Source organism: Pelmatolapia mariae, linkage group LG6 (assembly GCF_036321145.2).
Source record: "Pelmatolapia mariae isolate MD_Pm_ZW linkage group LG6, Pm_UMD_F_2, whole genome shotgun sequence".
In the NCBI taxonomy this organism is placed as follows: Eukaryota; Metazoa; Chordata; class Actinopteri; order Cichliformes; family Cichlidae; genus Pelmatolapia; species Pelmatolapia mariae.
The window spans coordinates 32,248,653-32,273,809 of record NC_086232.1 but is presented as its reverse complement, the minus strand read 5'-3'; the positions used below and the strand labels follow the sequence as shown (position 1 = coordinate 32,273,809).

Here is a 25,157-nt window from a genome sequence, read left to right as displayed (position 1 = left end):
GCATACTTTGCCAATTTATAATAGGTGTTCCTGCTGTTAAATCAGGAATTCTAATTCTAAAAAAACATTATCAGAGAGATACAGCACTACTCTTTTTCCACACTTTCTCAAATATCTTATATTTAGCTTATCTTTAAATATTTTTGGCTTATGAATCATATACTAAATTACATCTTTGTTATTCAGAAACTGTGGCCTATAATATTCTCCATTCTGAAATACTTCTGTTTTCTTTAAGTAATTAACCAATGTAATGTATACATATAAGGAGGGTTTAATACTTTTCTCATTTTTGTAATGACAGTCTGCAGTGTACTGACCCGAGTATAAGTGGGTGGAGTGTTGCTTTCCTCTGCCGAGACAGAAATCCGTCCTCTTTCATACGCCATGTCAAAGTCTGATCTTAGACTTTTCTGTACACCTGTTTAAAAGGTCAACATTTAAGTGGTTTTATTATTCTTAGGTTGATCTATGTTTAAAAAGAACAAACGAAAATGTGATGGTGCAAGCAAAAGGCAAAATATATTGTCATTTTTTTAAAGGTTTTGCCTGCTTATTTACCTGCACTGTTAAAATACATTTCTTACAAATACAAGCGTTTCTAAAACAGTAACATTAACAACTGGTCATATATGTTAAAGTGGGCAATAGGCAAACTTTTTAATATGACCAGTATACATTAGGTGTACATAGCATATTGTAGATGGATGAGCTGAACAGTTTGTGGTATCAGTATAACACTTCAGCTACCCATTCTCTGCTGGCTTCTCAGTAATCATTCTACATTAAAACATGTTTAAAATATCACACTGCACTGGAAGAAAGTGTCTGACTATCAACAAAACTAAAGAACAGTAAGACAACATAATCTGTCAGAACAAGAGAAAGATCCCTCACCAGCAATGTCTACAGGCATTGAGATTGTCCTGCTAAGAGTTGGCACTGTTCCATCCTTCCCTTGTTCTCCTGTTGTGAAAAATAAATACAATTTAAAACATTTCTAAGTCACCCCAAAGCAAAAATAGCACCGGAGAAGACATATGCAGGGTTCATACGCATTTTTCAGGGTCAAATTCAAGCACTTTAAGCACTTTCAAGGTCCGTTTTGAAGCTTTTCCAGCACATAGCCAAAAAAAACAATGTATGTTTCACTTTGCATCACCTCAGTAAGACCATGTAAAAATGTAAACAAATCATCTTAGATCGACTTAAATGTCCTTTGTTCCCCTTTAGTTAAAACAGAGAAAAATGCACCACACAAAAATACTGAAAAAAAGAAATGGTTGCCTTATATGCATCTGGTTTACAAACTCAAAAAACACATTTCTCTTAAAAATTAAGATGTGCAAATGTGAACAAATCAACTTGTTGGAGATATTCACCTCCACTTGAAAAAAACAAGAACTCTACAAAACAAGAAAACTGCACCAAACACCACAATAATACACAGCAAGGCCAAATTAATAAGTCTTCTCATCAGATATTGATGCTTCTTTCCTATGTGACACAAAAATAAGAGACAGATGTTTGTTTTTTTAAAAACACCCACACCCAGAAAAATGGGGCCAAAAGGGAGGAGATCAAGTTTAATCAGTTATAACACGAGAAATATAAGTGCCGACATGAGTAGTGTCACTAAATACTAAATTACTAATTTAGGTGAGGGAAATAAAAAAATCCAATTTTTCTATGTCTTGATGCATTCTCAATCATCCAGGAAAGTAAATCTCCAAAAGTTGATTCTGTTCATCTGGACGTAGCGTTTTGTGGGAGAAACGTTTCGTCACTCATCCAAGTGACTTCTTCAGTCTCAGCTGACTGCAGGTTTCCCCAATCCAGATGAACAGAATCAACTTTTGGAGACCAATTTTTCTATGTTTGAGTCACATTAACTTTTACATAGTAACATCTGCAGTAATATTTACACCTCTGATGACACCTTACAAGTGTTAGCTTTATTTTGATACCAAGACTGTTTACACAGAGTTTGTAATTGCAGAGAAATACTCCATTTATTTTGGTCATTTCATTTTCGAGCAGGAAGCTCAGAAAACCCCTCGGTGCCTGACAGGTTAAAGTTAATTCCCAGTAAAACTAACTGTGAGATGTTTGACTACATTGCTGTCTGTATTATTGTTAAAGTCATAAGTGTTTGTGCTTATAACATCATGTACAGTAATACCGGCATGGAGAACAGCTCTGACTGGGAGAGGCTTTGAACAGATGACATACTCAGTTCAATTCAACATATAAGACTTCCAACTGTTCGGGGGAGAGGCGGGGTCACACATTGAAACAGACTGACATGCAGAGGTGCGAGGCAGCCCAGGCAGGGAAATTTTGCTTTTACACTTTGCGACTCATTTTATTTCTCTATCTGATAAGAAAACTATTCGGTCAGATCGTTATTTTTGGTGAATGAAATACAGTTTCAAGCACGTTTAAGCACCACATCTAAAATTCAAGCACTTTTCGAACCTTAAAAAGACAATATTAAAATTTATGAATTTTCAAGGATTTCAGCCACCCATACGAACCCTGCATATGAAGCTTTAAAGCAACTCTGTACACCTCAACTAAGATTCAGCTTCTCTAACACTGGGAGTTACTTAATCTGTATGCTGACACCCTACCTGGAGTTTCACCTTTAACAGCTGCTTCTCGGTGCTCCTCAGGTACCGTCAGGCTGCCAAAGCGTTTGCCATGGCGTACAGGACTGGTGCGAGTAGGGTGGGGTGACTGCGGTGGCAGACGTGAGGGATGCATTTCCTGTAAAAACAAGTATAAGTAGTGTATGGATGAGAGTGAGGTAGACGGTTCATTTGAGTGTGTGTTCACAAGGTGGAAAGTACAGCATGGTATTAGTATTTAGGCACTGAAATCATGATAACAGCAGGATGTGTATGAGGACTATGAGGTCCACGTCACAAGGGTTACAGCACTTGCGACTCTATGTTACTGGTAACTTTACTGGTTGAGTGATAAATATCATATTACAGTAATTCTGTGGACCATTTAAAAGCATTTGAATGGGCAAACACACATTACTCCTCGTCCTAAATATTTATATTGGCTTACATTTGATCTCAGGACTAACACCATTCTGAACTCTTTGATGAATATAATTGGGGGGGGGGGGGTTAGTTTTTTTTTAAGGCAATTAATCAGTTTAAGACTTTCTTTCAACCTGGTGTCTTGATAAGATGAACTCACATGACTGAAGAGCTCATTGGTCAGCCCCAGATAGTTGTGCAGGGCTAGCACTGTTACTCTTTGGAGACGAACCATGATAATCTGAAATGGCAGAACAGAAAGCTAGTCATTTCAAGCATGAAAGGAAAACAATTAGTTTACAGACGTCGAGCCAGAAATACAGTGTGTGGAAAACAAATCCATAAATAAGACTCTAATTTTAAGCACATCTACAAAGTGAAACAAAGAATAAATATTGGGCAAAAAACTCCACAAAAACACTGAGGAATAATCAACTTTATTACAACTCACCTGTACTACTCGCACTAGACTCTCGGGATATTTCTCAAATATAGACAGGAAGGCTTCTACAGGCAAACGGAGAACAGTGGAAACCTCTGCAGCCCGTGCTGACACTGTTCTATAAGGCTTCTGGTGGCCCTGCACACAAATATCCAAAAGAATACTTTACATTTTCTCAGTCTACCTGTACTTACAGAAGCTCTACAGGTGGCATGTTTCTAATTAGCAGTTTGTTTGTTTTTTTATATGTAATGACCCAAAAAAAATTACTTAATTTCAATTAACACAGATTAAGAAATGAATGAAAAAGAAAAAAGAAAAAAAATGAATGCTGGGTTTCAACCAAATAATTAATTAAGAGTGTTGTGTCATCTCAGTGAGAAAAGGTTAAGTGAGTCAGCAGGTGAATGTGCTGTAGTATGTAGGTGTGGGCCAACACAATGACACAAAGTCATGTTATCTTATTTAGCGCTGTGTAAATGACTGTTATGAGAACTGGCAGGGCCTGTATATGTAGGTGTGGCACGAAGCCTTTATGTGAGGTAAGAAGTGGGGGTGACCTACTGTGATGACATCCAGAATGCTCAGGAGGCTATGCACACTGTCTCCTGGGTAAACCTCTTTCACCACATTTTCTTTGCCATCCTGGAAGACAGGAGTAACGCGTTCATATCTATGTAAACAATCGAGTTGTTTTCTAAGAACTTATACTCAAGTTCAACTTGAGTGTGTACATAAAGATTCACACAATCAATATACATATAGATGTACACAATCAAGTATCAATATAGATAAAGCCTGCACTAACATCTCCCTCAGGACTTAAAACTTGGTAAATATATCCAAACACTAACACTGGCTAAAGGAGACATGATTAGCTACAAATTTTGTAAAGCCAGTGTTCTTGTGGGTAAGCACCTTGGTAAGCCACTTTGCTGCTTGCATAAGTTTGCACAAAGTCTTTGTGCAAACTTACAAAACATACATTGAACTACGGTCATAATTAAAAACAACAGTTTATTGCATAAAATTCAGAGGTGAACATGATTAAAGGGACACAGAGCCTGCATACCGTTCCAGTAAGGCACAATTCTAGTTTTCCATCCTGAACAACATAGATGCTGCTGTCGGGCTGGCCTGGCCTGAAGACATACTCCCCTTGTTGGAACTGCAAAAACACCATGTGTTTGCACAACTCCAAGAAGAGTGGCTTCTCAAAGTGACCCAGCACCCTGGATGAAAGGACAAAAGGGAAGCTTGGGGATTAGGAGTTACACTCATTGCAAACAGTTGTACTTGGTTTGTACAAAGGACAATTAAAGTGGTCTTTCTGTTTAGTTTTGGATCTATATATTATCAATGCCTTCAGTGATGCAGTGTTTATCAAAGCAAGTTACAAAGCACTTTGCATAGAGTTAAAAAAATATGCAAAGGTGAATTAAATATTATAATACAGTATATGACATGAGAATTTATCAGTTGATGGTTCAATAACAGCAGGCACAACAACAGTTGCCTCAAGGGGCTTTTTATAGTAAAGTAGAGATCCTATAGTATTCTGGAGAAAACCCCAACAAATCAAATTAAGCAACCCCCTATGAGCAAGTACTTTGTGACAGTGGGAAGGAAAAGCTCCCCTTTAACAGGAAGAAACCTCCAGCAAAACTGTGTTTAGGGAGGACCAAGCACCTGGATCTATGTAGTCTGGACTACAGAACACAATCACACAGACATTAAACCTACCGGACATTTTTAAGCATGTAGAGCACCTCAGAGGGGAGGTGGGAATTGGCCACATCAAATTCAGTGAGGTCTGCCTCCAGCACTGAGGGAGGGGGCTCCTTAGCCTGAAGGGTGGGAACCTCCTTCTTAAAGCGCAGGATCCTACACAAGTCACATGCAGGAAGATAATAAGCAGGAAATAAGAGGAAAGCAGCTGCTACATAAAGAATGTTAGTACAGTCAAAATAGTGTATGCTTGGTGAAAGTTAGCATTCAGATGTACTTTTTGGCAATGTTGAGCATCTTCTGCTTCTTCTTTAGGCGTGGCCGTGAAGAAGAGGATGTACCCACAAGGGACGAGGTAGACTGGGAGACCTGATAAAACATAGTTTTGTTTAAATATTACTCTGCCCTTTTTTTTTTTTTTTATGTACTATACACTGAAACGCAACAAGAATGACGTGTTTCTGTGTGTGAGAGCCAGCATGAGCTTTTACACAGGCTGACTCACTTTACGCATGATCTTTCGCCCATAGAACATCACTTTGTCTCTCTTGCGGAAGCGGTATTTGGGAGCCTCCTGAGCTTCTAAGTCTGTTAAACATAATAAATGACATTACCACAGGTATACACACTACTGACTTCATGACTATCCTTACATGTTTTAGATGTATAGTGAGAAATGCATTTCAGCAACTACTGACTTCGAAGCTTGATCCTCCGCAAGATGAAGAAGATCAGGATGGCGATGAGGACTATGGCGATACCTGCACCAATTACCATCCCCACCATCTGAATAAGGAGGAACCAAAGAGGGAGAACGTCAGTGGTATACATTATAGCATTTACAACAGTAAAGCATTTATTTACTTGGATATTTTAATATTAAAGATGTTACCCAAGTAAAATTTTAGTTAAAGTATTTGTACAGTTTTTCATCATTTGTTCATTAATATCGAGGCATATATATTACCAGCAGTAAACATGGTTACACCCACTTGAGATGTATTTGGTAGTTTGTTAGTTTTCCAATTTATTTCAAAGTGTATAAATCTACAGTTCCCTTACCTGTGTGACAAATTAGCTGTTGAATGAGACTTGCTAAGACATGAAATCAAACTGGATGCTCACCATGCTCGTTTGTAGTTCCTCCTCCACAAAAGTCTTGATGTTATCAAACCCGTCCTAACGTAACAAGAGAAGATACAAACAGTAGAGTTAATCACAAAATGAAGAACAAAACAAAATAAAAAATGTTTTAGATATCGGTCCCAACCAACTAACGGCCAATAACCTGCCTCAGTACCACATGGAAGCTCCTTTAAGGCATCATAGTGGCTAACATGAACAGGCGTATGGCTAAATATATGAGATGGGCACAGAAAGGAATTGGCAAGACTAGCAGAGAGGCGAAACACCAGCTACTGGTAGAAAGAGCAGTCGCTTGAGATTGCAAGACAGTCTAACCAACCTGTGCACCACCTGGATTGACTACAAGAAAGCCTATGACTCAATGCCCCACACCTGGATCCTGGAAACCTAGAGCTGTACAAGATCAACAGGTTCCTAAGAGTCTTCCTTGGGAACTCAAGGGGGATATGGATACAGACTACGGAACAGAGCAATTGTCAGCCACCTCCTCCTCACCTACATTGATCACATCAAACTGCATGCCAAGAGTGAATGAGATATTGATTCGCTTATCTACACCACTAGGATTTACAGCAATGACATTGGATGTCATTCGGACTGGAAGTGTAGTTGGATGGTAACAAAGAGAAGGAAGGTAGTCAGAACTGAGGGGATTGCACAACCAGAAAGCAGCACTGCATACAATGAGGACAGCTACAAGTACCTGGGAATCCCACAGACAAATGAAAGCCATGAGAAGGATGGTAGGAAAACCACAACTAATAAAAATACCTGCAGAGAGTAAGGCAGGTCCTGAGGAGTCAGCTGAATGGCAAGAAGAAGATCCAGGCAATCAACACCTAGACCCTGATAGAGATTAGATATCCTGCTGGGATACTAAGCTGGCCAAAGGAGGAGACAGAAGCCATGGACATCAAGATAAGGAAGCTTGTTAGCATGCATGGAGGGTTTCACCCCAAATCCAGCACCCTGGGAGTTTATGCTAAGCAAAAAAAAAAAAAAGGCTGGGGACTAGTGAGCTTCAGAACCACTATCCAGGATGAGACAACAAACATCCATGATGACTGCCTGCTTAGTAAATATCTCAGTCAGCGGAAACACAAAGAAAGAAGAGGAGCAAGGACAAGAACCATGATGGAAGGACAGGCCCCTGGACGGTATATACCACCAGCAGATAGAGGAAGTTGCTGGCATCCAGAAATCCTACCAGTGGCTAGACAGAGCTGGACTGAAAGACAGCACGGAGGCACTAATCATGGCAGCACAGGAACAAGCTCTGAGGACAAAATCCATAAAGGTCTATCACACCAGGTAAGACCCCAGGTGCAGGCTGTGTAAAGATGCCCCTGACAATCCAGCATATAACAGCAGGATACAAGATGCTAGCAGGCAGGGCATACGTGGAAGGCCATAACCAAGTGGCGAGATGGAATTTTTAATCTCCTAGTATGAAGCCCGGGCCTGCAGGCTTCAGTTGTGAAGTGCACTGGAATGTGAGAATGCGGAATTTGCCCTTGCGGAAGGACTGCCTAATGCACATGAAACAACAGTCAAAGGAGATGAGAATGCAGCAACTCATCTGATCCTCTTCACACTTTGCCCTTACCATGTTTCACACGGTTACAAACTGATTACCACACAGAGTTTCACAGTTTTGGATACTATTAATAGACTCTGGATTTCAGATATAAAATTACTGGGCTCACAGGCAATATATTTTGGCTTTTCTTTCAACTAAGGAAATCTTTATTACTTATTAAATTAAGTAATATCAAACTCAGCACTTACTTTTCAAATAAAGACTGTCAGTTCAAAGAGTTTGAAAAGAGTGCAAAGATCTTGTGGCCAAGATAAGCTTCTTTATGTGTCTTTATGTGTGTGTGTGACACTAACAATCCATCAGATACCATATTGCAAGAGAAAGTGTAATAGATGCTTTAGCTGACAGCCAGACAGTAAGACTGCATGTCCGTTATCAGTCATTATTGATTACTGTATGTTTAGCTAAGGGTTATTAAGCAGTAAGTGTCTTAAGTAGGACACGTCACTTTGATAGTGGAAATTAGAGACGGTACGTGTGTGGACAGCATGTGCACATGGAAATGCACTACACCTGCAGACTTAGAATAAGAGTTCAAAATATAGTTTAGAAATCAGTGAGTTGAGTGTGGAAAGTGTACATGCATGTGCATTTGTCTCAAAATGACAACTAGGACAAATCTGTCACTGTGCATGCATGAAAAACCATATCTAGCTTTAAAAAAAAATAGAAAAAGAGGAGCTTAGTCTACACACTCTAAAGCTAACTTTGTTTCAAATGAAAGCTCAAATTGTGCACCACTAGGGTGGTCAAGAATGCCCAAGCTAAAATCCTGTGAGATTTCCAGATAGAGACAGACAAACTGGTGATGGCTAACCAACTGGACATATTAGTGGTGGACAAGCAGATGGCTCTAGTGATGTAAATGTAGTCAACACACTCGCAAGCTAACTTTGTTTCAAATGAAAGCTCAAATTCTGCACTAGCTGGGAAGTTTTAGCTTTAAAATTAGAAGTAGAGAGAAGTAGAACATGAAAAGTAATCTTTTCAGCTCATTATACATGAGCTAAAAGTCAGCAAAATTTCCCCAGTCAAAAGTGATGTCAGTAGGACAGAAGCTGCAGTATAAATGGATGGTGCATTCATGGACAAAAGTGATTCAGTTACATCCTCTCTTACAAAGCAAGAAATGTCAACCATATTATTGCAAGGACGAAAGCAAACGTACATGCCTTTGTTTTTAAATGCACTAAGTTTACTCAGCAAGTAAACATAAATTCATGTTTAACTGCACAAACAATGTTCTGATTTGAGGTTTGAAATATTTCTAGAAGTGGATTTATGCTTCCACTTTAAATGCAGTGTAGTTATAACATAGCTGCAAACATTTCCGAAACACTATATTCATGGAAAAATGCAGTGCTGTGATAAAAAAAAAAAAAAAAGATAAGTAATGTAATTTGCTCGTTTGCTGAGGTGCTGAGGAGGATGAGAAGTTTTAAATGGACACCTGTTTCAAGGTCTCTTTCTAAAACCTAAAAGTCAGCTTTTCATATTTTGTAAGCACAAAGTTATGTGCTAATACAAGTCACCAGCACACCGTTTTCTACTGGCAGGTTGCTGTGGCTTATGTTAATGACCTTGAAGCCTGTTTCCACATTAGTATTGTGAAAGACTGTCCATCCGCTGAAGCAAGGACACGTATACAAATAAATACTGTAGTCAAAACCAACCTCTTGGCTGTGACCTTGACCCTCTTGTTCGGAGGTACTCTGTCCCATTGTAACCCTGTTTCTTCATAGGGATGGTCCATCAACAGCCACTGAGAACAAAGATAGATATGCATACTCAACAAAAAGCTATTTTGACATGGCACGGTATGAAAAACACAGGTACAAACTTTCAAATTATGGAGAGGCAAATTCTATTTAGCTGCTTAATTGTCAGGGAAATGCTCTTGTGCATGTTGGCTCACTGTCATACCTGTGATTTTTCCTGCTAACACAAGTCAAACATATCTCTTAGGCTGATCTAAGGAGGATGATCATTCATGAGCCAACATGTTTAGCAGAGCAAAGTTTTTCCTGATATTAAACTGGCATTCATGAAGAATGCCAGTTTAATGTAACTTGCTGAAACTCAACATAAAGCATTCTTTGACATGTTACAGTTTGGTAGTCTATGCTGCCCAGCTGAGTGAGAAAACCACAGGTTGTACTATCAAGAGCATGAGTGTTACTATGGACGTGCATCCACACAAACAAATTAAATAGCTCACAGCTGCAGAAAAAAAAATAGTTTGGCAGAACAAGCAAATGTAGTTCAAAGACAAAGCAGTTGTTAGCACACACAGTTGCATAAGAGAAGAAGATTTCTCAGTCCCTAACTAAAGTGTCTGGATTAGCTGTCTAACTGCATCTATTCTTCAAAAATTGCTTCAAATGCACAGAAGAAAATGGATCCAAAAATTTGCATCCTACAACAGCATATTGCTGAGATCACTGGTCCAGGCTTTTGTCTTAGTTACACAGAAACACGGCAGGCTTGCTAGATAACAGATAAACGACTACACAGGTGGTAACTCATTCCCCCCTTTTCACCTTTTTATCCTTTCCCATTCATCCAAATAGGGATGATTTTCTTGTTGTTCCACTAAATTTGTGCCATTTTTAACAGGACATTACACGATGATGAAATTTAAAAAAAAAAAAAAAAAAATCAAAAAGGCAGAAATGCTGGTTGACAACAGCTTCGTGTTTGTTGGGTTTGTATCTTAGTTTTTGTGTGTTTACGAGTGACTGCATAAGTGGAGAGGCTTTTGTTGTTTTCTGTTTATTCTTTTGCAAATACAATTTTCCCTTTAACCACTGCCATTGTACACTGTAGTATTTTACCTCCCCAGAGAGATCCACACTGAGCAGTAGGAGATGTACAAGTTTATCCAGGCACATACCACCTAACTGCCCACGTCTGCCAGAGTACAGACAGATTCAGCTGACACGGGCATTTATTCTATAGCAAAAACAACAAGCCTCACTGTCTACAGACAAATAAATAGCGAAGCTGACTGAGGTCAACCGATTACCCAAGCCTCGAGCAGAAAGTGATGCTGGAGGTTAAACAAGCAGATTCTATGTTTGCTAAGGGCATACAAATTAGGCTGCTGCACAAAGAGGAAGATGCCTATAAAGAAGCAAGCATCTTATGGCTAAGAAAAGACATTACAATAACAATGCTGACCCTTTTTTCTGTTTTATAAAATCCTTTGTTATTGGACAGTGGAAGTTATTGGAAGTTTTGAGAAAACGAAAAAGAAAATATCTTTATATCTTAACAAATTATAAAATATATTGATAATTTTTAATGTGACTGATTCAGGACTATAAAAACAATTTTGAAATACCAAAGCCTTTTATTATTTTCCATAATAATAAAGAGCTGCAACAAATTTTGTTTATATTGAAACACTAGCATTAGTAAATCATCCTAACTGAGAATGACTGTTGTTTTTGTGTGTGTGTGTTTTGGATTCCTACTTGAAAAAAAAACAATTATAATAATAAATTAGACACTCAACACACCTTTAAACCGAGTTTGGATTATATTTTTCTACAAATACTGACTGTTAAAATTTGCGCAACATACACCATGTTTCGATGTTATCAGCAACTGCCTAAAGGTTTCCACAGGATGTATACAACATAAGCTGCAATCAGCAGCAGCTTTCTCCTGTGCGATTGGTGACTGGGAGAGAGCGAGAGAGAGAGAGAGAGAGGCTGGACTGATGCATGGATGAAATTCAATCTGTGAAAAACAGAGTGGAGTGTTGTGTTACATGAAGTAACCCTGTGCATCATAAACAAAACCACAGAACAGGATGCTGCTGCAAAGGACCCATAGAGCTACAACACCAAAAAGGAACATCTTTAGCATTTCCTTTAAGGCACAAATCTTGGGTCCTGGCATTTATCTGGATGTTACTTTTACATATACCAGCCACCGAAACCTTGCTGCAGACCAAGCACACCCCCACGTGCCCTCCATACTGAAAACAACTACTCAAGAACTGGAGGAACACAACAAAGGATGCCATGGTAACCTGGCCTAATGTAAGAATGGACAAATAGGCGAGCTAAGAATGGACTGATAAAGTAGTCCCATGTGTTGCAAAATCTTTTTTCTGCCTCTGTTGAAGCAGCCAATGCATCAAACCTTGCGTAAATCCAGACAAAATAAAAACTGAAACTTAGAGTTACACTTGACACTTCACTCAGCATAGTTTTAAAGTGTGGCAACAGCACCTTTAAGAAGAGTACAGGATGGTAGACCCAAAGGAGATAGTATCCACCCTCTAGCCTCCAAGCAGTGCCCCTCTCCATGCAGCCCTACTCCTATTGTTCTCTAGGAACAATGAAGCCAGTGTTTAACCCACTATACACGGTCTGACCTGGACTGACTGTTAACAGAGTACCGACTATACCATGAGATTCATGGTAACAATAACAACAGTTTGGGCTTTCAAGGTCTTGTGATGTGTATGGTTGGAAACTCTGACAGATGATAAAAAGACTACAAAATGGACTGCACTATCACTCTGTATCTTAATGGTTAAATAGTGTATTTAAGACAGGTAAAGGGAAACAAAACAGTTCTTTGGTTGTTACTTTCAGCCCAAACTGGGATTATTTTTTTTTAAATAAAATACAGGCAGCACAGAGCCCTGACACATGCAAACTGCAGCAAAGCAGTGACCAGCTGGTTATATTGTATCGATCTGTCCAGTGTTTTGCCTGTATTTGAGCATTAAAGCCCTTCTAGCACAAAATATAATATATTTAGGAGGTGTTCTGTTAAATTGTGGACATGCTAACCAGGTGCAGGAAAACTACACGTGACTGTGAATTTTGTTCAAAAACTGTTCATCAGCTGCACGGCTTTATGTTCACATTAGCCTTATTGTGCTCTGTCTACAGCCTGTAAACATAAATATCATATTAAATTACACTCCTGCTCTTCAGGGGGCGTCTTCTGACTACATCACTGCCCACTGTGTGAGGATGACATTAGCTCGTGTTTCCATCCAGCTAAAACTGCTCTCCATAATTTGCGCCCCAAGCGGCGCTGGTTTGCTGACTCTGGTTATTTGGTTGCGTTGTAAACAGACCATGGTGGTGAGGATTCACCTTCAGTACATTACAAAAAAAGTGGAGTTTTTACAGTAAGCTTTACGACATTTAGGTAGCTAGTACACACCAGCAGATGGTGTTTTTATTTTATATTTTGTCGCAGTAGTGTACCGTTAGCTAGCAAACACTCACATGAAGCATGAAACCAATCCCGAAGGCGACAGTGGCTACACAGATTAGAATATAGTTAGGCCTCATTTAGTTCTTTCAACTTGGAGAACCGTTTATTATGATATTGCTAAGTACTGGGACACAGTCGATAAGCTGGAAGGAGAAAAATCTTTGCTACCTTTAAGGCAGAGGGCACCTGACAGATTATTGTCACGGGATAATGTTAGCTAGCTGTCGTTGCCGGTTTTCTCCGGCCATCATTAATGACTAGGGGGTGCAATAACTTCTAACCATCGTAAATACGATAACGGGCTTGGGTTTACAGTTCGTCTTTTTCTGACCTCCAAAGGAGCAATGTGACAGAGCTATAATATTAACATTAGTGACACAGTTGAAGAGCTATCTCCGGTTTTCACTACTATCATTAGGTAAAAGCCTTGTAAAATTTTACAGTCGTCTACTAAAACATATACAAAATTCATCTCTTTAAATAATATAGGTATAAAAGGATTTACCTAAGCTGATACACTCCGGTCAATCGTCACGTACAGTCAAGTGAAACGCAACGGAAATCATCTTCAATGTAGCCCCTCCTCGTTTAAGTCCACTAGACCTCCATCCAATCAACATTGGAGATGTTGTCAAGTCGGCCCAATTAAAATACAAGACTGGGCGCTGGCCCAGATCTCCCGCCCACATTTATGTAAATAAAAAATCTGTGTCCAATGAGAATTTAGAATAACTAACCAGGCGACCCATGATTGGATAATATTTGGAATGATTGACAATAAGTTAACAATCGCTGGCCTTTACCGCGGGTTACCGCTACACCTTTAAGACTGATAAAAGTGTTAATAATCAAACCTCAATTAGTTCCTCTCATGTCCGCGTCACTTCCGTTACGTTTAAATCTGTCATCAGCTATGTCATTTTCGGAAATCGCTCTCTGTTTTGACATTAAAATATAGTACCTCATGTCGAAACAAGACGGCAGTTATTTTCACGCAATACCTTTTACTGCAAGTAAAACTGAAGCAACGTTGCCCTCTCGTGGGAAAAACCTGCAATTTAACCAAGTGCTACTTTAAGAGAGACACAACTAAAATACACATCTTTTTTCCACACACTAATAAAACAATGAAGACAGCAAAGGTTCTCCCTTAGAATACATAATCTTTATTGTGAGGTCAGTGTCAAGTAATGAAGTTACAGTTCTGCAATGGGCTTATGGGGCCAGTACGGGTGTTTGACCTTGTCCAACTTTGTCTCGGGGAAGACGCTGTTGAGGTCCTCGATGGTCATCTGATCGAAGGGGATCATATTCTTAAATTTAGCCAACTGAAAACACAAAGCAGAAAATAAGTTTTTAAACACCATAACACACTCATGGTGCATTTCAGCAAATAAGCCAACTACTGTCTCACCTTTTCTTCATACTCAGCAATGCGGGCCTTGGATCCTTCAATGTAGGCTTGTGCACTTTTGTTCTGTTGGAGAAGAGTGAAATTATGAATTTGAAAGAGCAAAAAGAAGAAGAGATTTGGGATGGAGCTCCCTCTGTTTTAAATGTCAATTTGTGTTTAAACAATTTTGTGACCTTTGGAAAATTCTTTGCACGTTTACAATTCTTATTATTAAAATATATACACATGGTATGGCTGCCAATTCTTGTTTCATCATTACAGTTTCCAGATAAAAATGTTCTTACTTTCAAGCTAAACATGCAAATACATTAATTTGTTTGATCTAGCCACTTACAGCCTCAGCCTCCTGTGCATTGATGTTGCTTGTCTGTGTGTCAGTGGGCTCAGGAATCTGCAGTGCTTTAAACTGTGTGAAGGAAGAATAAAAAAGTAATAAAAAAGTAAAAGATAGAATTTAATAACACAGGAAATTTAAGCTCTACTTTTTGTGTCCCACTCAAAGCTGGTCTGAGACTGTCAGACTACACATAAAAATGGATAAAGCATTAACGCTTCCTCCCATGGTAAAAAACAAAAAAACAAAAACTGGGAGTTGGGAGCCCCATGTTATGGCAAAGCATGTGCTTTTTCTTTTTTTTTTTAAAATTATAATCAATGAAACTTGGAAACTATGGTATTTCAATTACAGGTTTATTTTGTGCCTGCAACACGCTTGTTTTTGAGACCGGTTTTGAGTGGATTGTGCTGCAAACAAGGAACATGAGCTTTGGAGAAAAAAACAAAAACAAAACACTTTCTAAAAGTAGTGGGTCCTGACTCGTTTTCGTGATCTGTTAACTCACAGTTATATGTAAAAGAAAGTTTTCAAAATACTCTATGCTGTGAAAAACTAAGTACACTATTGATTGAATAGCCTGTAGAGCCACCTTATTAGTAATAAGGTGAAGTAATCATTTTACATTTGTTAATGCACAATTCTCTTAATGTCCCACTGACAGGATTTTGATCATTTTGAGGCCTGTACTTTGACTGGGTCACTCCAAAGCCTTGATTTTTTTTTTTTTTTTTTTTTTCAGATGGCCTCACGTTTGACTCCAGAATACACTCAATGACTGTAAGACATCCCGATCCTGTGGCACCAAAGCAAGTCCATATCATTAGCCTTCCACAGTTGGTATGAGGCGTTTGTGTTGATATGCTGTGTTTTGTTTTTGGTAAATGTGGAACTGTAAATTATGGCCAAACATCTCCACTTTGGTTTCCTCTGTATAAAAGACAGGAGTCATGTGGTTTGTTACGATGCAACTTTCCAAACTGAGCTGTTCTTTTTAGAGAGAAGAGTTTTTCTCCTGGCAGCCTTTCCAAATAAACCATAGTTTTTTGGTCTTTTTCTAACTGTACTGTCATGAACTTTAACATGTAAACATGCTAAGTGAGGCCTGTAGAGTCTGACATGTAGCTGTTAGGTTTTTTGCGTTTTCTCGCACTGCACGGTCTGAACATAGAGTGAATTTGCTGGTCCACTCCTGTGAAGATAGTATGATTGTGTTAATATGACACTGAAGTCTTAAAACTGTTAAAACTTCTGCTTTTATCGAGGTTTTGAAGATATGTGGCCACCAACCATGTGACTTAACTTGTGACAATGCAGAGTCAAGTAAATAAGGCTCCAATCACACAGATCTAAAGACTGGTCTGCTAACCACTTGGCAAGCACCAGTGCCCTACCAGGAATAAGTGGTTGCTGGAAGTTGATGGCTGTCACCGGGAAAATGACTGCGCATGATGTATGAGAACTCTCAATCGAGGTGGTCACACTTGTTAATGATTGGTTAATCAAGCGCATTTGATTATACTCTATAAATCTGTCAACAAAATATTTTCAGTGCAATCAAAATTTCTCCTGTGCAATAATTGAATATTTATTTTATTATTGTTTTTAAATATGGACCACTGACTTTATATTCATTTATTTATTATACTTGCCTCTTTTTAAACTTTGTACTGATGTCTTTTATGTTTTTATGTGAGCTTGTGCAACGTAATTTTGTTCTGCATTGCGTCTTTGAGGTACTGTTGAGTGAAAGTAAATCTTAAATCTTGAATTAGCAGCACCTGACTGCCACTTACCCTCTTAATTTCAATGGAAGTTGTAAGGGTGTACTTAATTTTTCACAGGGATACATGTAGTTGTGTGAAAACTGATTTGATTGTACAGCCACTACAATGGGGCATTACAGGGCATTCTTTCATAAAATGAAAACACGATTTTAATTATGTGGAAAATTTTCAGAGCAGCTAGACACAACATTAAAAATGCCACAAACAACTTTTTAAAAATGGCATTCTACACATGCTCTATTTGGTGCTTTAATATTGACTAATAACCTGTTGAGAAAAGCTCACCTTTTTTTCAAACTCATCAACCATCCCGGCTTTGGCCACTGCACTCCTGTAGAAGTTCCAGTCAATAGCCACAGGCTTTTCTGGCAGGGAGGCTAGCCTGGTAGGGAGGAGAAGAGCAAAAGAGAAACCCAAGTAGATGATATTTAAGGTGCAAAGAGCAAATAAAATAGACAACAGAACTGTTCACAAGTTGATACAAATGTAAAATTCAGTGATGATGCTTCTAGGAGACAAATTAATGCAAGCGCACACTTTAACTATAATAACAAAGTGATAAATTAAAGTCTGCAAAGAATAATGTGACAGCCGCATAATTTTCTATTAAATCTCTAACATACATTTATTCATTAACTTGATGTCGTGCAGTTACTAAGGTGATGCTTTCTTTTTCTCTGATGTTTTTATAATCACTGGAAACCAAAATAATAACTGAGATTAAAACGAAATTATTCACCCAGGCCTTAGTCTGCAGGTTATACAAGATGACATGTCAACTTGATCAATCTGTTTTCTACTGGCTGGGTGACCCAGTCACTGTTATTGCTGCTCTCCATGTTATTAAGCCATGTCTTAAAAAGAGTTTCTTGTTCCAACACATTTCAACTCCTTAAGCCTCCCACAAACACAAACGTTTGTTTTACACTGGGAGAAATCTGCAGTAATCCTCCAGAAGTTGAATTAAAACATACAGATGACCTGTTAATTTAATCTGATTATCAAGAGTTTACTTGATTGGGTAATCGACAGATTAGTTGATAACTAAAATAATTGATAGCTGCAGCCTAATTTCCACACACTGGAGATGATGATGTATAACATAGTGAGAGGTGTATATCATACTTGGCAGAGATGCCATCACTGCGAGTCTTCAGGGCATTGAACATGCCACGCTGGTTGGGTGGAACTCGCTCGGCAAATGCCACCCAGTCAATGGCCTTCAGGGCTACACGACGGCCTGCCATCTCGACTGTCTGAAATCAGAAAGGACACATTTTTTTATTTTCTTTTTTTAAGTATTGAATTAAAATGTCAACAATCATCTAGACAAATCTTGTCAACATGTGTTTTGGTCAATATTTAGTTTGTTTGTTAAGAAACAAACAGAAAACAGTAAAATCGTCTGTTGATGAGATGGATACCTTCATAAATGGTTTGAGGCACCACAATGAGAAGAGTACTTTTATTTTACTACTGGATTTCAAAACTTACGCAAGCATTATACAGAAAAATCATCTGAGAACCTCGTCTTTCACTCCTGCTGCCATCCTTCTGCCAAACATTACCACCAACCCTTGTACAGTGTACAAGAGAGTGTACACTGTCTGTTGCACACTGTCTGTTGCTTTGGTTGGTTGACCCCAGGTCAGGTATTTAAGATTCACCAATTCCTTAGACTAAAAATCAGAATAAACTTAAATATGTAAGCCTAAAATTTTAATATACATTTCAAATGCATTTGCATCACGTAGGTTAAACATAAGGACAAGTGAAAGGCATATTCCTCACTCAAAAAATAAAGAATGAATGTATATGATTAAGAAACGAACGGGTATACAATTACTTTCATGTTTCCTTAATTTATGCTTGCATACTGTTCGTGGCATTCAGTGTATAAAACCCGATTGAATGGAATATATAAAATATAAAATTGAGTGTCTAGTGATTGCAGCATATGGAAAGACATTTGCTTTTACATGAAACTGACAGATGAGGAGTACCCTACGTTGTTAAATGAAATAACTTTCAGACAGTAAATATATATTACATGTTCACTTTCAAGTTTATGTACGCCGAGATATGAATAAAATACTTCAACTCAATGTCCTCATTTCGCTGGACCCAGAGGTCCAGAGTTTCTCCCGGTCCTCTGGGTCACGGTCAGACAATATGAAGCCTGTTGAAGCTAAATAATTGTTGTGTCTTGATGAAATACACCCAAGTTATTCGTAGCGCGTTTTATGTTTTTTAAAGATAGTTGCAGTGGCACCGTCCGTGACATTTTGCTCAATTTAAACACTCAAAACCGGCCAAAGGCAGCTAACTCTGTTAGCTTGCTAGCCAAGGTCAGAGGACTCCGTCTATGACGCCGGGACTTTGACAAAACACGAATGTGGCCGGTCAGGCTACTTTTCCATCTTCCATCCACCAACACATGCATGACCCCAACTCACCATTATTTAAGAAATTATTATCAGATATTCTTTCAATCAGTCACCCCTTCTCTGTACTCACCTCGCTGCAGTGTTGTCTGTGACAGGACGGACCAACGGAAGAGCCTTCTTCATCAGCGCCTTGAGCCGCAAATCGGCGCCACCGCCCTCTGCTGGACAGGCTGAGTAATCACAGCCTGCCTTCATGCGTTTCCTTTTCTTTTCTTTTTTTCATTTGCAAACTTTCGCAATTATGCGATCCAGCCAACTTCTAGAACTGTGGGCTTTAACAGTGAGTAATTATTAAATAAATAAACCCTAAATCTCACTAACTCTGAGCCTTTTGTTTCTGTTTCTTTTTTGTAAAAAAAAAAAAAAAAAGAAAGAAGAAAAAAGAAAAAAGAAAAAAAGGAGGGTCTAACTAATTTAATTGAAGGCAGATTAACAAGAACAAATTAAAAATTGAAGAAAAACGGGAACTTTTGAGGGTTTGGTTCAATTATGGGGGAAATGTGTCTATTAACTTTATATTCCAGGTAATTATATTGGCCTTAAGAGTTTACCAGTGTCCCACAAGTGTAACCAGGCAATAAATGGAAACAATAAAATGCATCAATTCCAAAACCAAAGCCATCATTAAAAATGTGAGATTTTCCCAGAAACGTGGCGCAATTGGTGCAACCTGTAGGTTTCTGTCATAGACAGATGAATGTCACTTGGTTACTTGATGTGCGCAGCAAAGATAAAAGGTTTCCTTTATCCTTAAAAATCCACTTCATTTGCGTCGGTCGTGGGAAAAATGTGTTTTTATATTTAAAAGTAAAATAAAAGTGTACTATCTCCAATAAACTGTATCATCACGACAAACTGAGATTTAAGTAATCTTTTTAGGATTTACAGACCAAACTGTTTTCGCTTTAAAATGTAAATAAGGAAATAAAACAAAACAATACGCTATGCTCTTTATTTATAAATTACGAAAGGTGCACAATGTGGTAAAAGTAAGTGGATCTGCACTGAAAATCAAACAGCAATGTGGTAATTCCCAAATCAGATAATCAAATGCGTGTGAATGCGATGAGATTGTCAGGTAAACGTTTTGCACACTTATAAATCACATAATAAAATATCTAAATAAAATTACTAACAAAGCTTTTCCGCTGCACTGCACAGTAAAAATCCGCAGAACACTCGAAGGCTCCAGAGGTCAATGGCGATATTAACAGAAAAAAAACGTGAGTCAAGCACTTATCAATTCTTGGATAATGTTTATTTACTAAAATCAGTTTTTACAAGTTACTGCACATTTTGATAGACTCATGTATGTACACAGTACAGATACAAAGATATTCAATAAATACCACTTCTCCTGCCCTTTAAGCGAGACTGCAGGACTTTTAAGAACACTACAAATTTTATTTACATTTACAGCAAAATTCATCAAAGTAAATCTAATATCACTCCCATAAAGGCCACGTTGTGAAGGTTAAAAAAACTAATACATGTATTTTTTTCCTAAAATATAATTCTGTCTCCGTTCTTTAAAAAGAATGATAGAAATCGTGACAAGAAATACAGATATTAACACAGCAAAAATGGACAACGCTACCCGATAACAGAAAAAATATTCATATCTTGAATGAGGAATTCAAGTGATGATAAAGAGAGTACACTTCGGGGTCTTAAGGCACTGACACCAATTAAGTACTTTTCTGTTGCTTTTAATAATGTCCCCCAGCTTTAGAGGATTATTGCCTTTAGATCCGGACACATTTAATTGCCCAGTTGCTACTGGAGAGCACGGAGGACAGGCTGGGATGAAATATTTAAGGCATGTCATCTACTGTGTGAGTAGATGACATCTGCTTATGGAGTTTTGCTTAAGAAAATTAAGGCCGAGAATCCACGAGTCTCAGAAGTGGACACAAAATGAGAGCAAGTGACCGCACTCGGAACGATTACGCACACGTTTATACACCGATATTCGCCACATGTCGTATTTGTCTTCGGTTTTGGAGTTGGGGGGGAAATAGTCTAAACTCCAAATTGCGAATAGTAAAACAATGTTTATCCGAGATGTGGGCTCATTTTTAAGTGTGCTGTGGCCAAGAGCGGACAAACGCGCGCGCGCACACACAGGAACATTATTAAGACAAATAGTACATCCCATAAGTGACGGGTCCACTGAACAGTCCTGGCACAGGCAGACTGGGTCTCGGGAAGGCGTTTGAAGGGCCCCAGGATGGAGAGCTCATGTGCGCTCCGAGGGGGAAAGGCAGCGCGAATGCAGGCAGGACGGGCTTGGAGGCTAACTTAAACTTTTCCAGCTCGGCCTCCTGAAGTCTCTTGGCTTTGGCCCTCCTGTTCTGAAACCAGATTTTGACCTGAGTCTCCGTCAGGTTGAGAGAGTTGGAGAACTCGGCTCGCTCTGCGATGGAGAGGTACTGCTTCTGGCGAAACTTGCGCTCCAGCGCCAGGAGCTGGGAGGTAGTAAAGGGCGTGCGAGGTTTCCTGTTGTTTTTATGCTTCCTTAAAGTACACTGAGTTGGACTTGAGCTTCCTGTCACAAAGAAATTGCAAAGAGAAAAAGCTGAGGTTAGATTAAATCGGAGTTTAACTGAAGCGGGATTGTCACAGCAGGTGAACGTAAGAGCCCTCGCCACTGGATACAAACACCAGCATAACGCAGCTTACACACACACACACTGATAAATACACTGCAGTATATTGATGTTGACAAAATAACCTGCATCACACACTGTCACACCTCTGTGGAATCAAAGGCTTGAGCACATACTCAGATTTTCTGCTTTCATTTATGACTTTTTAAATGCTTAAAAGTTGTTTTATTTATTTATTTATTTTGTAGATAACAAGACATATATGGCATCAAATGGTAAAGGGTCGGTGCAGCAGGGAAGCGAGTGTTTCATGAGCTCAGATGCAAAACCTATTTGCATTGTTATGCATTTATTTACCTAATAAATGACCAAATAAAAAGAGTATTTACGCATCATGCGTGTCTAGGAAACAAAAAGGCGTCTCACAGTTAAACTTGTTATGCAGCTTCTATAGAGAGGTGGATAAATGCAGTTTATTTTTGTTTCTGATAACTGCGGAGGGACGGACTTACGGGGAGGTGTAGAAAAAGAGGACGTCTGGAACCAAGTGCTCTGATCTTTCTCACAAAACTGTGGACTGTCTTCGCTGGAGCTACTGGAAACACCCTGCGAGCTCTCAGCCGATATCTTCCTCTCCGCGTAAAAAGTCCTTGGAGAGAGATGTTCGCCTTGCCCAGCCACGGGCTTCGGAAGGACCAGAGCTAAATCTGAGGACGAGTAAGAAGTCCGACAGGTGGTCTTCTTGGAAATCAATGACTCGACGCTAAACGGGAGGCTGTTCCGCTGGAGTTTGTATCCTTTCTCGGTTGTCATGTCTTTGGGTTGCAGTTCCTCGCCCTCCGTATCCGTCTCCTCTTTTTGATGAAGCTGTTTGGCGTCTTGGGACGGCGACCCCTGCACAGGATTCATCATGATACAAGGGGATGGGGCCATGCACCTCCGTGCGGCCCGTTTAGAGGAATTACGTGGCTGAGGGGTACGGTGTCCAATGTGCGTCTTTGCGCTGTCAGCGGTGCCCAGTAGCTTTTTACGCGCTGGACGGGGTCGTCTATAAAAGGACAGGGGCTGTCCCCCCTCCCTGCTTCCACCAATCATCTCGTCAAGTTGGCCTCGTGACGTCTCAGAGTGTGGTTTTGATTGGCCTGTAGCCTTCCAAGAGAACATCAAGAAGGCTTTGAAAGGAAGGAGACGTTAATCATACAGACCCCATGCTGTGCGGGACTATTGATGGCTCTCACAAAGTAGCTTAGACCAATTTTAGTGCAATTAACCAGTGGGGAGGACTCTCTTGACCATTTACATCCATTAGCAGAGCACTTCCATCGGTATTATTAGTTTAATTACTCTCTTACTGTAAAGCTGAGCAGGGGCTAATGAGTTACGTGTCGATATCAAAGTCATACTTTTATCAAAGACATTAAAATGTATTTCGTGCCCCAAATTAAATATAGTAAAAGCAAATCCATTTGTCAATGAATAACCTGCCCGTATAAGTGTATATTATAGAAATAAAAGTAAGTGAAGCAGCTTAACAGAAATTCCAATCAGAAAGAGTGCGGAGCCAGGATAGAAATTGATTAGGTATGAGTGTTGGTCACACAGCATTGCAGCAATTTAAGGCCTGTCAGGAGCTCTTCTCCTTAACAATAGCCTCGGTTGAGAAGCAACAGGCGTTTTCTTTCTCCAGGTCATACTATTTAATAAGCCAGACAAGTTGTGTTTTGCAAGGCGCCAGACTCGGCAGGATCAAAAAGGAAGATACCTCGGGGAGAAAAGGCAACGGTTAACTCCACTTAACCAATTGTCCTCCGAATATTTCATAGTCCAGTGCATGGAGCTGGGTGGAAACAGGCGCTGACAGTTAACTGTTTCACGTCTGGGTTCATTTTTCCAGTCATCTGGACATATTTTGTTATGCGAAAAAAAAAACTACAGCAAAAAATAAATTAGTAAAAAAGAAAGAAACCTTTTGAAACTATTATTAATGTGAAAATGTTCATAAAATGAGAAACATACCCATGATACTGAATGAGTATTCTTAGCTTGGAAGTTTTTGCCATTGTAGTTGATAAAGTTAATTTCTGTTCATCACTGAGTTTATAACTGTTTTGTCATAAATCCATTTTTGAGTGGGGTGCTTTAAATAGGATAAATAAATAGAATAAAAAGCACAGTAAATGTGTAGTGAGCTAGAAGCTGAATAAATATGGAAATACTTGTAGCGCGACACCTCATGGTTTGATTTGTTGCTCACAACAATAACTACAGTATAAATCCCTTAAATTTAATAAAGATTAACATCTAAATTCTTCTCCGCTGACATGTCCAAGCTGATATCACATTAAACATGTCAGCAGCACACTGCGCCTCCAAGCCAACACAAGACCCCACTGAGAACTCACACAGTCAGCAATGCTATCAAATACACAAGAAGAGGATTAGTGTGAAGATGGACTGAGCTAGTGGTCAGTCCAAGAACTTAAGCCCTCCACTTCCCCATCCTCTTTTACTCCCCCAAATTACTTTAATAGCCCCCCTCCAAGGCTAGTTGCTTAACTGGATGACAGTGGTATGTAAACTGACTTGACCTGCCCTGTACATATCCGTGTATCACAGCTGAACCTCACATAGGATTCAGCATCTGACTTTAAATACAATTCACATGATTAGCAGCCATTTCTTTAAAAATTTAACAGAGAACCATTATTCGACTGACAAAAATCTTGATTGAGATCACTGATGGCTGACCCCCTGAACGCCCTCAGGTGTAAGAATTTACCTCTCGTCAGGTAAGAGGCACAACTCCTGCTTAATCATTCAACTTGAGTAAATCCTGATGTCGAGTCTGCTCCTTCATTTCCTATCTGACAAAACTAGTCCTCTGTCTCCTCACACACCGTGGCCCCTTGTCACCCAGCTGGTTTGTGTTTAGATGTGTTTAAATGTGTACCCCTTCCCTCTTGCTCATTGCCATACTGTCGTGCAAGAAGGGGATGAGAGTTGGGCCGTGGTGTGCACAGGCTGATTCATCTGATACAGGTACATCCAAAGATAAATCTACACGAGAAGTACACTTACCTCTCCTCCCCTGGTGTTTGGTGCAGTGTATTTAGCTTTGGGCCCCCTCTCCCCTACCTCAAAAGACATTTCTGTAACAGCATGCAGGCGAGTGAACTGTGTCAGAAGGTGTTAGTGAGTTTGAAAGCAGATCTGTTCTTCAAGGTCGATGCAAGCGCAATGGGAAGCACTTTCCCCTCAACTGGCACCAGAAATGAATACTTTTTCACATGTATGTGTAGGGGGGCCGTTTCCAACAATCTCATGTGTAGGTGAAACCATTTATCCAGTTC

At 39.3% G+C, this 25,157-nt stretch overlaps 3 protein-coding genes across 5 annotated transcripts in view; all 3 read right to left on the bottom strand.

The window, feature by feature from the left end:
* The window catches only part of pnpla6 (patatin-like phospholipase domain containing 6), a 31,560-nt gene extending 17,778 nt beyond the window's left edge, over positions 1 to 13,782 (bottom strand). For 2 of the 3 annotated variants that reach the window (XM_063476602.1, XM_063476601.1), the window contains exons 1-14: positions 13,722 to 13,782; positions 9,643 to 9,731; positions 6,349 to 6,402; positions 5,922 to 6,009; positions 5,729 to 5,811; positions 5,501 to 5,592; positions 5,239 to 5,379; positions 4,568 to 4,727; positions 4,060 to 4,140; positions 3,505 to 3,633; positions 3,214 to 3,294; positions 2,634 to 2,769; positions 898 to 966; positions 321 to 421 (exon numbers count right to left, since the gene is read on the bottom strand). In XM_063476602.1, coding sequence (XP_063332672.1) covers positions 321 to 421; positions 898 to 966; positions 2,634 to 2,769; positions 3,214 to 3,294; positions 3,505 to 3,633; positions 4,060 to 4,140; positions 4,568 to 4,727; positions 5,239 to 5,379; positions 5,501 to 5,592; positions 5,729 to 5,811; positions 5,922 to 6,009; positions 6,349 to 6,402; positions 9,643 to 9,690 — 1,263 coding nt within the window. In that variant the 5' untranslated portion in view covers positions 9,691 to 9,731; positions 13,722 to 13,782. The remainder of the gene's footprint in view (positions 1 to 320; positions 422 to 897; positions 967 to 2,633; positions 2,770 to 3,213; positions 3,295 to 3,504; positions 3,634 to 4,059; positions 4,141 to 4,567; positions 4,728 to 5,238; positions 5,380 to 5,500; positions 5,593 to 5,728; positions 5,812 to 5,921; positions 6,010 to 6,348; positions 6,403 to 9,642; positions 9,732 to 13,721) is intronic. The other variant, XM_063476603.1, reaches the window with a different exon arrangement.
* Positions 13,783 to 14,359: 577 nt separating this feature from the next.
* On the bottom strand, positions 14,360 to 19,355 carry LOC134628675 (ATP synthase subunit d, mitochondrial-like). The gene is made up of 6 exons (XM_063475422.1): positions 19,269 to 19,355; positions 17,877 to 18,007; positions 17,037 to 17,133; positions 14,965 to 15,036; positions 14,631 to 14,693; positions 14,360 to 14,544 (listed from the first exon to the last, which is right to left on the bottom strand). The coding sequence occupies exons 2-6, from the start codon at positions 17,996 to 17,998 to the stop codon at positions 14,413 to 14,415; spliced, it is 486 nt and encodes a 161-aa protein (XP_063331492.1). The 5' UTR covers positions 17,999 to 18,007; positions 19,269 to 19,355; the 3' UTR covers positions 14,360 to 14,412.
* A 1,141-nt stretch (positions 19,356 to 20,496) lies between these two features.
* LOC134628674 (homeobox protein MSH-C-like) lies at positions 20,497 to 22,807 on the bottom strand. The gene is made up of 2 exons (XM_063475421.1): positions 22,320 to 22,807; positions 20,497 to 21,746 (listed from the first exon to the last, which is right to left on the bottom strand). The coding sequence occupies exons 1-2, from the start codon at positions 22,738 to 22,740 to the stop codon at positions 21,334 to 21,336; spliced, it is 834 nt and encodes a 277-aa protein (XP_063331491.1). The 5' UTR covers positions 22,741 to 22,807; the 3' UTR covers positions 20,497 to 21,333.
* Positions 22,808 to 25,157: the final 2,350 nt, after the last annotated feature.

Bases quoted from the DNA above. Each gene is read 5' to 3' on its own strand.
- LOC134628675 (XM_063475422.1), bottom strand. From the start codon at position 17,998: ATGGCAGGCCGTCGTGTAGCCCTGAAGGCCATTGACTGGGTGGCATTT. The intron at 14,694-14,964 runs GTAAGTGGCTAG...CTTCTCCAACAG, and splicing joins ATGCACAGGAGGCTGAGGCT to AACAAAAGTGCACAAGCCTA. The intron at 14,545-14,630 runs GTGAGACAGTAG...TTGTGTTTTCAG, and splicing joins TTGCTGAGTATGAAGAAAAG to TTGGCTAAATTTAAGAATAT.
- LOC134628674 (XM_063475421.1), bottom strand. From the start codon at position 22,740: ATGGCCCCATCCCCTTGTATCATGATGAATCCTGTGCAGGGGTCGCCG. The intron at 21,747-22,319 runs GTAAGTCCGTCC...TCTTTGTGACAG, and splicing joins CTCTTTTTCTACACCTCCCC to GAAGCTCAAGTCCAACTCAG.